This window comes from Pipra filicauda, unplaced genomic scaffold, assembly GCF_003945595.2.
Source record: "Pipra filicauda isolate LSUMZ 115617 unplaced genomic scaffold, ASM394559v2 scaffold213_size2393758_pilon, whole genome shotgun sequence".
Taxonomy (NCBI): Eukaryota; Metazoa; Chordata; class Aves; order Passeriformes; family Pipridae; genus Pipra; species Pipra filicauda.
The window spans coordinates 1,509,821-1,523,432 of record NW_024104325.1 but is presented as its reverse complement, the minus strand read 5'-3'; the positions used below and the strand labels follow the sequence as shown (position 1 = coordinate 1,523,432).

The window sequence follows — 13,612 nt, the reverse complement described above, 5'->3', positions numbered from 1 at the left end:
CCTCCCTCCTCCCCCCGCCCCCCCATTGTGCTGCTGACTGAGTACCTGGCAATTTTCAGTCCTTCCTACAGCCTCTGGAGTTAGGACAGTGCTGTAATTATGATTTTATTGGGGGAGAGGGTGTGCAGGTGGCTGAGTGGTTTGCCTGTCTTGTGTAAGAAATTCCAGAAAGAGCAAAATGCAGTGTCAGCTTGTCTTGGTCTACTTTCCTGCACAAAGCCTCTACCCCTTTCTTCACGTTACAGAGAACTGGTCTCTGAGACTTTTTGTTGACAGCTGTCCTGCTTCCTAGGCTCTGTCAGTTGTTACTCGTTTCTGGATGATACTTTGTTTATTTGCTTATGAGTTGTTTGGTTTTGGGGATTTTTTTTAATCATCTCGCACTGGATCACACCTTACTCCACAGCTAGTGGGAACTAAGTTTGACTGGCTGTGTGTAGGTGGGTTAGAATCTGGCCCTTGTGTAATATGGTGGGGAGAGAGGCTGCTTTCTGCCTCAAGCCTTGTAGTGCCAGGGAGCTCTATTCATGGCTCAGGACTTGGCTTTGCTTCGTAGAGTACAAATCCACACGTGTAAAACAGAGAATGGATGAGATTTGCTCTACTGTGTTTTGAGTTACGCCTCACTTTGATAATGTACAAACAATGTAATTACTATCTGGAATCTTCATGCTGCTGTTGAAATTTTCTCTAGAAATACTGGAAACAGGGTCTTGCTTCCCTTGTAGAGAGGATACATGAACATGCTAGTTAATTTTTTAAGAAAAGAAAACTGAACAAGGCTGAGCTGTTAAGGATTGTTTCTCTGTTAGAGGTGTTGAGGGAGACTGGCCAACAATATTGAGTATAGTTAGGTATGTGCACGACTTCTTTTTGGGAAAGCATAATGACAGTTTAAGTGTTAGACTGGGAAATTGGATTGCTGGTATGTGCACGAGAGGCAGATCACCCCATGTTCAAATCCTACCATCTTGGCAGGTTTGTACTGGCATACAGGTGGTCGGAGCAGGCTGGCAGGTATGATTGTTCTTGGATAACTCTGTTTGGCTTCAGCACATCCAATCTGCCCATTAGTCGTAATTTGCCCCAGTGCAATCTGCAGGTGTAGACAAGCAAGTCCTGGTGATGCTGGGGTTTCTGAACCTGCTGGCACTACACTGTGCCTCTCCTCGTCTCTACTGTTCTACATCAGAAGCCGAGGTCCTGCCACGATTTGGGAAATAAAAAAAATACCCCATGGAGGTGAGCTTTTGTATGCAGTGTCTTCTCAGTGATGCTTGGCTTTGCAGTACAACTGGCAGGTTATCAGGGAAAACACAGAAAGTGAGGGTGAACCCAGCAAATGGCATGAGAAGCATAAACCCCACTCCCTGGTGAGGAATGAGGCCTCCAAAAGTGCTAGAGCTGACGTAGGAGTTTCCATGGGGGAACCCACTGTGTTCCTCTTTGTCACTCTGTTTATCTTGTAGCCCTCCAAGGGAGATGATCCTGCAGAGCTGCAGTTCCTGTTTTCCTTTGTGTATTAGTAATATAGCCATGCACTGGGAGATCTGTGTGACAGGGAGTCTATGCTAAACCCATGATTCTGAGCTGAATTTATACTTTGATACCTTTAGTAGGTGTAGAATGTAATTTTTGATCTTCTTAGACTACTCAAGTTGTGCAAAGAGGCCTTTGTGTAAACTAGAAGTAGGCCCAGCTGTTGGTGTTACCTGCAGCTCAGCTGTAATACACTGCTGCAGCAGCTGTGTGCCGTGAAGTGCCGCTATCTGTGGCTGAACAGTCATGGTCCCTTCGTCCTCCCAGATTTGGGGGAATCCTTACAGGAGTGTGCTATTTTGCAGCAGTGGGGTTAGTCAGGGCTCCTGCTGTTGATGTTGCAGCACTGTGCCCAGGTGGAGCTCTGCTGCAGCTGCCGTGGGTTGATTTGCATCACTGATCACAGTGCTCTTGAGATGGTAAGAAACTTCAGATTTCAGCTCATAAGGTCTTTTGAAATGTGAAGGTTGTTAGCCCCAGCTCCTAGAGAAATTTGGTGTCCTGGCGTGGTGGGGAGGATATTTGGGCCAAACCTCGTCATCTGTTCCTCTCATTTTCTCTTCTCATTATATTCAGTGCACCAGCAATTCTCTGGTTTAAGTAGTATTCCTGTCGGATGTTTTGGGGTTTTCCCCTCTTGCCGCATTTATACCCTTTTTATCTCTTCTCTGTGTAATGCCTCATCCATAACACATGCAGGAGTTTATCCTTCATGGTTTTGTTTAACCTGACCTGGTCCTTTGCTTGGTAGTGAATCGGTTGTCACCTGTAGTGTTGTTTCCATCTGCTCCCCTGTTTGTAGGTAAGACTGACTTTCCTTTCTCACTGCTGATTGAGCTTTCAAATCCATTTCTCTTTCTGACCCAAACAGACCAGTCAATGTCCTGCTGCTGAGTTAATTGTCTTGCTTGTTGGAGTTCCTGCTGTTCATCATCTCCTGATCCCCCCTGACAAACTTCTGCCCAAATTCAAAGACTGGCTTCTATTTGTTCTCCTCTCGAGTGTGTTGGCTTCTATTCCCTACCTCCTTTGAACCAACAAAGATAGGATTTGTTTTTGTTGACTTATTTTGGGCTCTCTTGATCAGAGGTTGTGGTTCTCTGGGGCTGTGCACTTGGCTGGCCTTTGCCTGGATCTCTTCTCTATGAGACACTGCCTTGTTGATCAGCTCAGAGGGAACAGGCCTGCTTTTTCCATCCTGCTGGATATATTCCCATCTCTCTTTTCTATGCTCCCTACTGTACTTTCATTCTTTTCATTCTGTGATATAGAAGTGATTTCACTTCAGTTCTGTTGCTTTATGAATCCAGTTTGAAGTAGCCTAGATGATTTCCAACATTGTCTTAATTACTTGTTTATGCTTTGCTGCTTGCTCTGTGACGAGCAGGCATGTGGACTGAGAGCAGTTCTTTTGCCTCAGTTTTGATTAAAGTTCCTCTGCATAAAATAGTTGATTGTTTTCTGAAGGCTTTTCATTTATCTCCTTCCATCTGTTACACCATCAATAAGGGAGAAGTTATGGGAAGGGACAAATGACATTAGGATTGCTGTTGAGACTATTACTCCAGTGGTCATTGTCCAGGTGCTTGGGCAGCTGTAAGGAATGTGTTGGCATGGTGAGGTAACGTGGCACCAGTTCTAGTTTGCCTCTAACAGGCTACAAACTGCAGCAGTTCATGTACTGCTTCACGAGTAGTTTGGCCATCTGGGAACTGTGGGAAGTAGCCACCTCACTGCCTTCGTATTAGTTGCTGCTGCTTGTGAGCCAGAACTGTAAGAGCAGGAGAAATTGGAACTCTTCCATTTTCCTCAGCCTTCCTTTTTCACGGATCTCCCAGGTTCTGGATGAGCATGTCTCTGTTGACAGGACATAACCCCAGACGACAGGACATTTGGGTTCTCTTCCTGCTTTTCTTACAGTCTGTAAGACTGTAAATCTTTGTGCCTCAGTTTCCCTAGTACAATGTGTAGCTAACAGTAATGTTAATGTATTTTCCTGTTTTCCGGTGTGTTTCCCCTGCCTTCATCTCCAGACAGAATGTTGCAGCAGTATAGCTGTAACATGAGAGATAACTAATAAGTCTAAATAGAAGTGAAGAAAGTCTGGCCTGGCCCACAGCCATACAAATGCCATCAGTTCCTTTTCAAACAAAGTGTGTTTCAGTCAGGTGGCGTTTACACAAAAAGCCTCATTTTCCCCAGTGCATCTGAAGACAGTTTCTTTAGGGCAGAAGATGTGTGTTGCAGAGAAGTACATGCTCCCCAAACAGACTGCTGCACTGCAGAGGACATCGCTAAGGCTATTTCTGGAAATGACCATCTTCCTCAAAAGGGTAATGTTATGTGTGGGAAGAAGCGTGGTACAGGGCAAAGGGCTGGCATGCTGGGTCTTTGGATCCTTTCCTGAGTCTGCTGCTGTAAGGCTGCAAGATCTGGGCACGTCAGATGACCTACATGGGTCCTACCATCTGTACATTATATGGTTCCCACCATCTGTACATTGGGGTAATGTGCACACTTTTCTAATCCTGTTTTCAGGAAGCAGAATAGATGTTTTGGAGTTTGTGACTGTTTGAAAGAAGATGAGACTTAGGATCCTAAGTTTTCCAGGTAGAGTTGCAAATTGCATCCTGTGTCTTTATTCTCTTTCTGTGAACCACTGTGATCTCTCTGCCATGCAGGTGCCAGCAGCTTTGACACTGGTTCTGCTGTGGCCATGGCAGAGACCAAGTCCCTGACCATGCAGGGAGGCTCATAGAGCCTGCTGGAAGTCAGCGGGACGGGGACCACATGGAGCTTTCTGCAGTGTTAGACCTTACCCTGCTTTTTAATACACTTGAATAATGGACAGCAAAAATTTTGTTAGCAGAGATATTAAGGTGTTGGCAGAGGATGGACGAAGCAAGTGCTTCATCCTATGTCAGGAACTCATTTTGCTTTGAATGATCTGTTTATGATGATTGTGTAGGGAGATTGTCCTTCCCACTTGGGAGAGACCTGGGGGACAATGCATACCTGACATTAGTGTGAAGAAGTGTCTGTATTTTGCTGCCCTCATTCTGTGTCATGCTCTTTCTTGTTCATGGGGAAGCTTGGAGGTGCCATGGTGAAGCCTCCTGATATTTCTCCTCACCAGGTCATGAAATACATGTTTTTGTCAATGTATTAAAAAAAAAAAAGGTCAAAAATCTGTCTACAAGAAGCTCAAACTCCCTTGCATCATGAGTTACAGACAGGACACATGCCTTGATTAAGGCAAAGAATATACTTTCTCCTGACCTGTGAGAATCTACCTGAATTTGTCCAAGTTCTAAATTGTTGTAGAAGATGTTGTCTGCTGCATGTCTAAGGGAGGAGGACTCCTGAAGTGGTTAAGGTACCTCCCCAAGTGAACGCACATCAGGCTTTGTGCCTGATCTGCACAAGCCCCTTCTGATATGGCTAAGTGTGGGCTGGGAAGGGAAGGAAGTGGTTTCTGTAGGACATTTGCTCACTTGTGGCGAAGTTAGAAGGCAGAATGGAGCAGTGAATAGCACACTGGAGAACTCACTTCACTCTTGTCTGCTCTCAGCAGCCCAGTGTACATTCAGCAAGTCCCTTTCAGCCCAGCTTGTTACAGGAGACAGTCTATTCCTCATACAGTGATTTTTATTCCAAGATACGAACCTGGGATGTGAGCTGTGGAAGTGCTGATGATGCATAGCCACAAGAGGCACCAGCAGGAGTTGTGCTAAGAACATCTAAAGTGGCCCAGAAAACCAGGCCCTTGGGGGTCTTCATGGAGGTACTTGGAGGGACAGGAAGTTGCAACTCTGATTTCCCCATTTCTTAGCTTCCAGTTTGGAAAGGGAGGATGTTTGACAATAAACGTGCTTGTGAACTGCCCAGCCACTGCTCTTGGTGAGCCTGTCAAAAAGCCTGTAAGGAAACCACCAGTTCTGTATTCAGAGCAGGGCTTGGCTTGAGGCCACATGTTGAACAATGAGGAGAAAACAAAATATTGAATAGCTGCTTGTTCAGCAAACCCAGTTCCTCTTGGCTGTGCAGGGCCCTGCATGAGGGCAGTTTTCCCTTAGCACTTGGGGCTGGGACCAGCCTCTGCATGTGGGGCCTCAGGTGGTACAGGAGAAGGCCCACACCAGAACAGTTGCTCCCAGCCTGCACAGTGGGGAGGGAAGCGAGCTGGGGACTTACTTACTTGCCCCAGACTGCAGCACTGAATGCAAACAACATTCTTGCTGTTATGTGTTATGTGGAAAACCCTTCTCCTGCAGAGTGCCACCTTATGCTGCTTTATCGGGTGTTGGTCTGGTTTGGAGCAGCTCAGCTCTGGAGCTGGGATAGGCTCTGGTGTTCAGCAAGGAGGAAATGTCTTCCTGCTCTTTTCTCCCTTGTGCTGGAAAAGCAGAACATGCACCAGCAGAACAGCATGCTTCCCCAGCTGAGGATTTTTGCCTGATATGTCTCTTGGTTGAGTTCTATCAGTAAACTAATACTGCTTTGGTTTTGGCTCCCATTTTAGATTTTCTCTGGCACCTTGTACAGGGGTGTCTGAGAGTAGGGTTGGCCCACTTGGCTGACAGTGGGCAAGACACGAAGGCTGGTTTGGGTTTGGGTTGTTGTTGGTTGTAGGCTATTTTCTCACTTTCCCACTTGTACTATACAATGATTAAGTTACTTTTTGGGTTTTTGACCCAAGAATCAGATGGCACAAGTGTCCTTTTTAGCTGTCTCTGGGTTACCTGAGAACAACCACCCACCAATGCTAGCCTTATCCTGGGCTTGAGGGAACCTGAGTTAAGTACCCTGCTCTGCCACAGGCTTCTTGTGTGACCTTGTGAAAATCGTTTAGGATTTTTGTGTGTTGGTGTTGTCCCCCCTGCATAGAAACTGTTAGAGAAAAATTAATTTCCGAAATATTGCAAGCAGAAATAATGATTATGAGGACCAGGTACTAAACTGAGAGGGGCTGTGTAAAGAAATTACTTTGAAGACATTTACTTCTTGAAGGGAAGTGTGCAGTGTACTTTTTAAAGTTGTTGTGACTGAGTGTTGCAGGAAACTTTCACAATACTGTGTAGAAATCCACAGGTAGGTGACTTTCTGCAGTTGTGAACCACGTGGAAGAGCTCTTCCGCCCTCTGAGCTGAAAACAGACTGTGGGGCCATTTCTCCTTTTCCAAAGATGAACAAACACGAACAGAAGCCAGTACGGCTGCGTCCCCTTCTCTGTTGGAGACGGAGAATGTGAACTTTGGAAAGGGGCTGGCTTGATCCTGGAAAAACAGCTTTGATCAGATCCTTAGGAGGAATCTGATACCATGTCCATCCAAGAGCGACAGAAAAACTAGCCAGAGTTTGGGGCCAGGTTAATCTGGTGCATTGGCACTGACGTCAGTGAGAAGGGGAAACAGTCTGTTACGTTTCCTCACTTCGGATCCTCATGGAGAGGAATTCATTCTGGACCTCAAGGTCAGGCAGTGTAGGGGATCATGAGATAGTAATGGCTTAAGATAACTTTTGTCTCTGGTATTGCTTGGAAGGAAATGTTTTGTTAGATTTGATGGTATGAAAGGCTGAGGTGATGTTCTTGTTAGACTTGAGGCTGCTACTCGCAAAGGGCGTAAGGAAAGCAGCAGAAGGACTCCTGCTCCGGCTGTGCCATCTTCTGTTCAGCTGCATCCTGCTCCTCATGGCAGGATTGAGTACTGTAAGTTGCTGTGTTCCCAAGGCTTCCCTGCAGCTCTCTGAGGGCCAGACTCCTGGGCCTTTCAAAGGTCAGGTGGGTTCACAGTTCCCTTAGAAACTCAGCCCTTGAGCATCTCTATCTGGGCAGGAGGATTTAACTCTTGTGCAGCCATTGTTTGTCTTGCCATTAGGCTGGAAGCCTCACATGATGCTGGTGGAGCTTCTTTGTGGACTTCCCAGGCTGACTTCTGCATTTTTTTCATAGTCTCTTTATGGTGTCGGTCCACTTGAAACCATGGCAAAACACAGGTTCTTCAAGCCAGTAAGTTCTGTTTTGTGGACACAAGTGGATTTAAAATTTAAAAAAACTGTTGATCACCCTTCTTTTTCATTTGTTTTGTTTTGTCTTTGGCTGTTTACAAAAGGAGCCATTTCTGAGGAAGAACTTGCATAAAAGAGAGCAGTAATACGGTTCACTGGTTCCAGAAGGGTTGGTTGTTCTTGCCTTGGGCAACGGAAGAAGGCATTTCCTGCAGGGGAATTTAGTGGCCCAGTGAATGGGTGTCAGCAGAGCCATGAGGCGGGAAAGGTCTGTAAAATGAAGAAGAATGAAGTTGTATGTGGTGTGATGATGCACAAGCAGGAGAAGTAGCTGAACCTGAGTGAAATAAGACAGAAAGCCTGGTCTGCAGATGGATGTTCTTGTTGTTTTTCTAAACATGATTTGGGTAACTGTGCCTTAATTTACACAAGCTGGTGAATATTGCTTTCCTGATTAAATTCTTGATAAAGCAGAGCGGGATGAGTGAATTTGGAGGAGAAGCACTGGCGCTGTGTTGGCATTAAGGACATGTATTGGAAGAGGCCCCTTGTGGCCAGCAGCACCTCCTGAGATACCAGTGTATCTGTTGTGATGGAGATGTAGGTCTTGGAGTCCTGGACTCTTCTGGAGCCAGGAGCTGGTGCCAGATCCAGGCCAGAAGGTAACCAGGTTCAAGAGGGATGACAGTATTGGATCTAAATGCCATCTGTGTACCACATAGGACAAGGGCTCTTGATTGCTGTGTAGTTACCTCACTGAGAAGACAAACCAAAATGCAGGTATTCTGCAAATGCATACATTGGGATATTTATCAATAATAAATAAGTAAACCAGAAAGGTCAGCTATGTTTAATGTCACGTGGCAGCTTTGTGATTTTAATTACAGTAAAAACCTCAGTGACAAATTAATTCAGTGCTCTTTAGAGCTTGTTCCTCCCTGATGCAGTTTGTTTTGTTGGCTTACCTGTGCTCGGGGAAAGTTTGGCCTCCCCTGCCATGGTAGGAGAGATTTTACTTAAATAAAGAAAATGAGATAAAGTGGGAAATTACTCGCAATGTCTCATTCACTGAGGGACTTCACTGTAGGTTAATGTTTCAACAACACCTTGTTACTGTGTTGGATAGCAAGGTTGCAGGCAGAATCACTGTAACTGATGCAGAAAAGTTGCTGCATCTGTGACCTTAAATTAGAATGACTGACAATTGCTGCTTCCCGCTTTCTTCCTATTTTGTACGCCGTTTCAGGTATCTGAGGTAAATTGGAGTAAACTTGCGTTTGTCCCCTTTTAACTTTTTGTTGTTTTAAAAAAAAAAAGGGGGACTGATTTGCTGTTTTTGTTGTTGCTTGCCTGGCTCCTTTATCTTAAGCTTCTAAAACTTTTTCTTGATCTTTTCCCAAACTGTTTTCAAAATGCAGTGAACAGGATCCTTCTCCTTATACAACATTCCTTCAGTTTTTATGAGCAGTTATCGGTTTGGCTGTTTTAAATTTATTGACTGCTATAGAAACCTGAGTTCTAAATGAGAACCCCGCAGACGTTTTTTGCTTGAGCTACTTTTAAATTGCAGCTGACGTTTTAGCAGTGCCAGTACATGTGCTTGGGCTTTTGTTTCCCCCTCTGAACATGTCTGTGCCTGCATGACTCTGCTTTCAACTTTGCAGGTGGGGGCAAGGTCCTGCTTGCTGTGTCTGCCTGACAGAGGGGATGTGAGTTCCTCTGGTTTGTGGTCCATGCTCGACAGTGGTGTCCTCATGTCACTGGGTGACACAGCTGTGGCTGACTGTCAACAGCAGCATCACACTGAACGCACAGGTTTCTCGCTGCTGTAAACCCTGAGCGTTAAAAGTAGCACTGAAATGTTCCCTGAGCTTTGGCAACAGTTCACAGCTGTGGTGTTCATCATGTACCCATCAAGAAGCTGGCGATGGCGTACAGGGATGAGGCTTTGATTTCAGTCTGGTGATACTCTCCAGGTTCTCAGTTGATGATAAGACCAGCTCAGTTAAAGAGGTCCAGTTACATTTGTTTCTGCACCTATTTAAAAGACTTTTTTTTTTTCTAAATGTAGTATCAGTAGAGGTTCCTGTACTTTTTTTCCATTTCACTGACAGCACTGTCCTTGTTTAATTCCAAATAAATCTTAGTAACACATGCAGCCCAAAGACAAGGGGAGAAAACTGGTCTTTAGATCGGGACCTATAGAAAATGAAATGAATTATGAACAGAAGAGAGAGGGGTTTTTTTCTTTATGTGTTGTCTGAGCAAAGGGAAACTCACAAAAAATATAAATTAGTGAATGTTGGTAGTGGGGAGTGGTGCTGGGCTTTTTTCCTAAATCCAGATGAAACAAAAAATTACAACTTTTCCAAATGGTCCCCAGTTACACTAACCAAAGCATAGGCAGGTAAGAGAATCCCTGTAGGATTCATTCAACATTGCTGAGATTCTTTTGTTTGCATTCAGCTTCGGTGTGAAGGTGTTGGGGGGGGTGAGGTTTGGTTTTTTTCCATGCCACAGACATGGTTAAAAGTCCCAGCATACATTTCCTGACTTGGTGAAAAGCCTGTGACCTCTCTCAGTTGTCTTGTTCATCAGAAGGCAGATAGGTAATAAAGAGTCTCCTGTGTGAGAGGAGTAAGGAGAACCTGCTGTTTTAATTTTGTTCACAGCAGTGGGCCAAACTTTGTTCTTTCAGTGCTGGCCTTGATAATTGGATCGATATAATATAGGAATTCAAGCCATTGCATATCTCTGGCCTTATAACTGCTAATATCATAGCTAGGAAGAGTGCAAAGTCTCCTGCAGGAACATACAATAAATAAGAACAATAAGCATGTTCCAAAGTACATACAGGCAGTGGCTTTAAAGGGCCTCAGCTCAGCCCTGGTGGGTTAATTTGGATCCAAGTTGCCTGGATAAATGGATTTTGCTGGTTTAGACTCTGGGGGCGGTGTGGCTTTAATTTGGGAGATTTTCTGGACTAAACACTGTGTACATGTTTCTGATTCCTGGGAACCAGAATTAAGGCATCCACTGTTTTGGGGAGTTTCCTGAACATGAAGAGTTTGCCTATAGTGTGCCTTGCCTTTGGGGAGTCCCATATCCTGCTGCTCTGGGTAGCTTGCACAGACATACGGTAGCGTTTTGTTTTTCCTCTGGCCACCCGCAGCTCTCAGCCATGGTCAGCTAAAACTCATTTACCTTGTTTTTTGCAGACATCTACAGTTTATTCGTCATTTTCAATGAGGTTCTAACACCTGTTAGGCGCTCCTCCTTCCTTTTTTTGGAGAAGCATTTAATTATGACAGGGTTTCCCTTGGAGCACATCCTCCATTCAGTTCCCTAATTGTAGAATTCTCTGTGGGATTCTCCAGATGGGGGATAGAGGATAATCTTCTCAGAGCTCCGGAAGAAATGTGATGCCAAATTAGAGAAAATGGATCCTTTTTATTAAGCTCTTGGGCTCTTTTTACTCTTATTTTAAGGTGACCTTCTGTTAAAGAGAAATGTTGGATAAATGGCTATCCTTTTAAATAATCCTCAACAACCTTACCTGGCTTAGATTAGAAATCCTGAATGGATTTAAGCTTTTTTTGCCACTCATGCTGTCATCACAGAGCAAGGAGAATGAACTTGCCTGTTTCCCTTTTGTTTCTAGTTGGTTTTGTTTTCAAGCTGCAAGCTCTGAATCAGGGAGTGCTGGCAGTGTGCTTGGCTTGGTGGGCAGGTATAAAGACAAAGCCCCCTCCTTTGTCAAGTGGTCACAGTGCCACTTTATGGGTCACTTCACTACATACTAGGGCTGTGGCAGTGCTGTTTCCATCCCTGAGGGGTTTCCAGTCATCCTAAAAGTGCTACTCAGTGCTGCTGATGTTTGCAAACATGGCCAGTGCTGGCCATCCCATTTCGTGCCCAATTCCTGGCCATATCTGGGTCTGCTGAGTTGGCTAAATCTGGCATGTGATGGCTGAAGGGTTCCAGGGGCTGTCCTTACAGAGCCAGTTCTGCTGGAAGGTTCCCGTGTATTTGATGGGCACAAATTAATGCTCTGTGAGCTCCTGTGTTAGCAGATGATACCGGTATTTTTACAGGGTGAATGGAGAAGCTAAAGCAGAAAGAAATGTAACTACAGTCCTGTAGTGAGTTGGTTGAAGAGCCAGAAGGATTCTAGAAGTGGCAGACTCTGGCCTTCTGTTCTAATCATTGCCTCTCTTTGGGATTTTTTGTGTGTTGAAGTCTCAAGGGAACATTTTCTGTAGCACCAGTAAGAGTACCAGCTTTTGCACTGGAGGCGAGGAATTTCTTGTCAGCAGGGAGGATGAGCTGTAGATTTTAATGTATGTAGTTGGCTGACTTTCTGCTGCAGTGTGCCACTGGAGATGTGTACGGCTTGCTGCAGTTGAACTTTGGTGCTCAGAGGTCAAAGGTGGCTAATCCAAATTTTTGTTTATCTTCCAGGTCTACGCACAACGAACTAGAAAAGAACCGGTAAGTAGCTAATGAGCCGAATTCTAAGAAATGCAAGCCTGGTGAGTGTAATGTGCTTTAACCTTATCCATGCAGGTGCCGTTTGATCAGCTTTGGCAGCTGTGAATGACCACACTGCATCACGTAGTTTTAAAAGTTGGGGGGAAGACACAAAAAGATCTGAAAAAGAAGCTTTGGTTTTGGTCGTGGGTTTGTTTTTTTTTCCTCTCTCTGAAAAGGCAAGAAGTGACCCAGTTTTGTGACTAATCTGTATGCAGAGTAAATACTGTTCTTCTCCTGACACAGTGAAATCTGATTGGGGCACTTTCCATACATGAGGTTGCTACGGGATCAGGTTTCTTGGGCCCTGGGTAATATGTGTTACCATCAACCGAAGGGCAGAGCCCTGTGCTCTGCACCCTCTCCCCCCACACCCTCACTGGGCTGTGGTAGTCTCTGCAACGCAGAAGAAAATGCCGTTGTCCGGAGGCTCCGAGGTCTGGCTACCAGCGCTCCTGAAGAGACTCTTCTAACCTGTTTTAGAGTTGTGCCTGTTTATCCTTGAATCTGACGTTTTAGCAAGCCCTGCAGTTTTGTTACTTGGCTGGCTCTGCTATATGACTCAACCCTTTTGTAACAGGAGTTAAAGTAAGATAAATACCATTGAGGCAAGGGGAGCTAGTTCACACACAGATCAGATTATCGCCTTCCATTCAGGATGCTCTAGTTAAAGTTATGTCAGGGTTTCCATTATAAACTTATCTTGGCTCTTCTGTGGGATTTTAGGGGGGCTGAGGGTGGGTGTCTCTGTTTTTTGTGGCTGCTGTAACAAAGGCAGTGCTCTGGCCAGCTGCTCCTATGAAGAAACCCCCAGGGTGGGAAGGAAAGCTGAGTCTAAATAGACTGATTGCCTCCTCTTCTCTCTTAGCAGCCATCATTTAACAAGGGATGGGAGGACTATGAGGATGGCCAAAGACACACAGAGGCTTTGAGCCAAGTGTGTAATTTCATTCAGACAAGATCTTCCCATGTGGCTTCAAGGGAATTGGAGCTGAATACCCTATGAATTGTGTTGCCCTCAGTTTCCCCCACATCTGCCTCCCCTGGCAGCAGCAATGCTGGGAAGCAGCTTGGCCTTTGCGTGGTGTGAGTGTTTTCTTCCAGCCTGTGCTTCTACCTCCTGGTAGTTTTGAGTATCTACAGAATTACCATGGTCCTGTCTTTCTGGGTTGATGCAGGGAGGCTTTTTGTTTGGGTTATGTTGCTCCCTGTTGCTCCTATGAGTCTCAGCCTCTCCAGTCCCAGGTTGAGCTGTGTTGAGGAGTGTTGGCTCCTGTGTTTTCCAGTGCACTATCTGGTTATATTTACCACTGAGGGAAAGAAAATGCAATCTTTGGGTCTGACCAAGAATTGAAGGTGCTTTTTTCTCCATGACAACAGTAAACCGTCACTAATCTTCAATGTGCTTATTTGCATATCTAATTGTTATTGCAAATGCTGCTTACACTCAGAACAGCTTTAGAGCAGAACTGTCTCCATCTTTCCCTGTGCCAGCCTGGTCCTTTTACACTGGCCAAGTTTGCATGGATATGTG

At 45.2% G+C, this 13,612-nt stretch overlaps 1 protein-coding gene across 2 annotated transcripts in view; it reads left to right on the top strand.

The window, feature by feature from the left end:
- MXI1 (MAX interactor 1, dimerization protein) overlaps window positions 1–13,612 on the top strand; it is a 58,200-nt gene that overhangs the window by 15,934 nt on the left and 28,654 nt on the right. For both annotated transcript variants that reach the window (XM_027735237.2, XM_027735238.2), the window contains exon 3: window positions 12,010–12,039. In XM_027735237.2, the coding sequence (XP_027591038.1) occupies window positions 12,010–12,039 (30 nt within the window). The remainder of the gene's footprint in view (window positions 1–12,009; window positions 12,040–13,612) is intronic.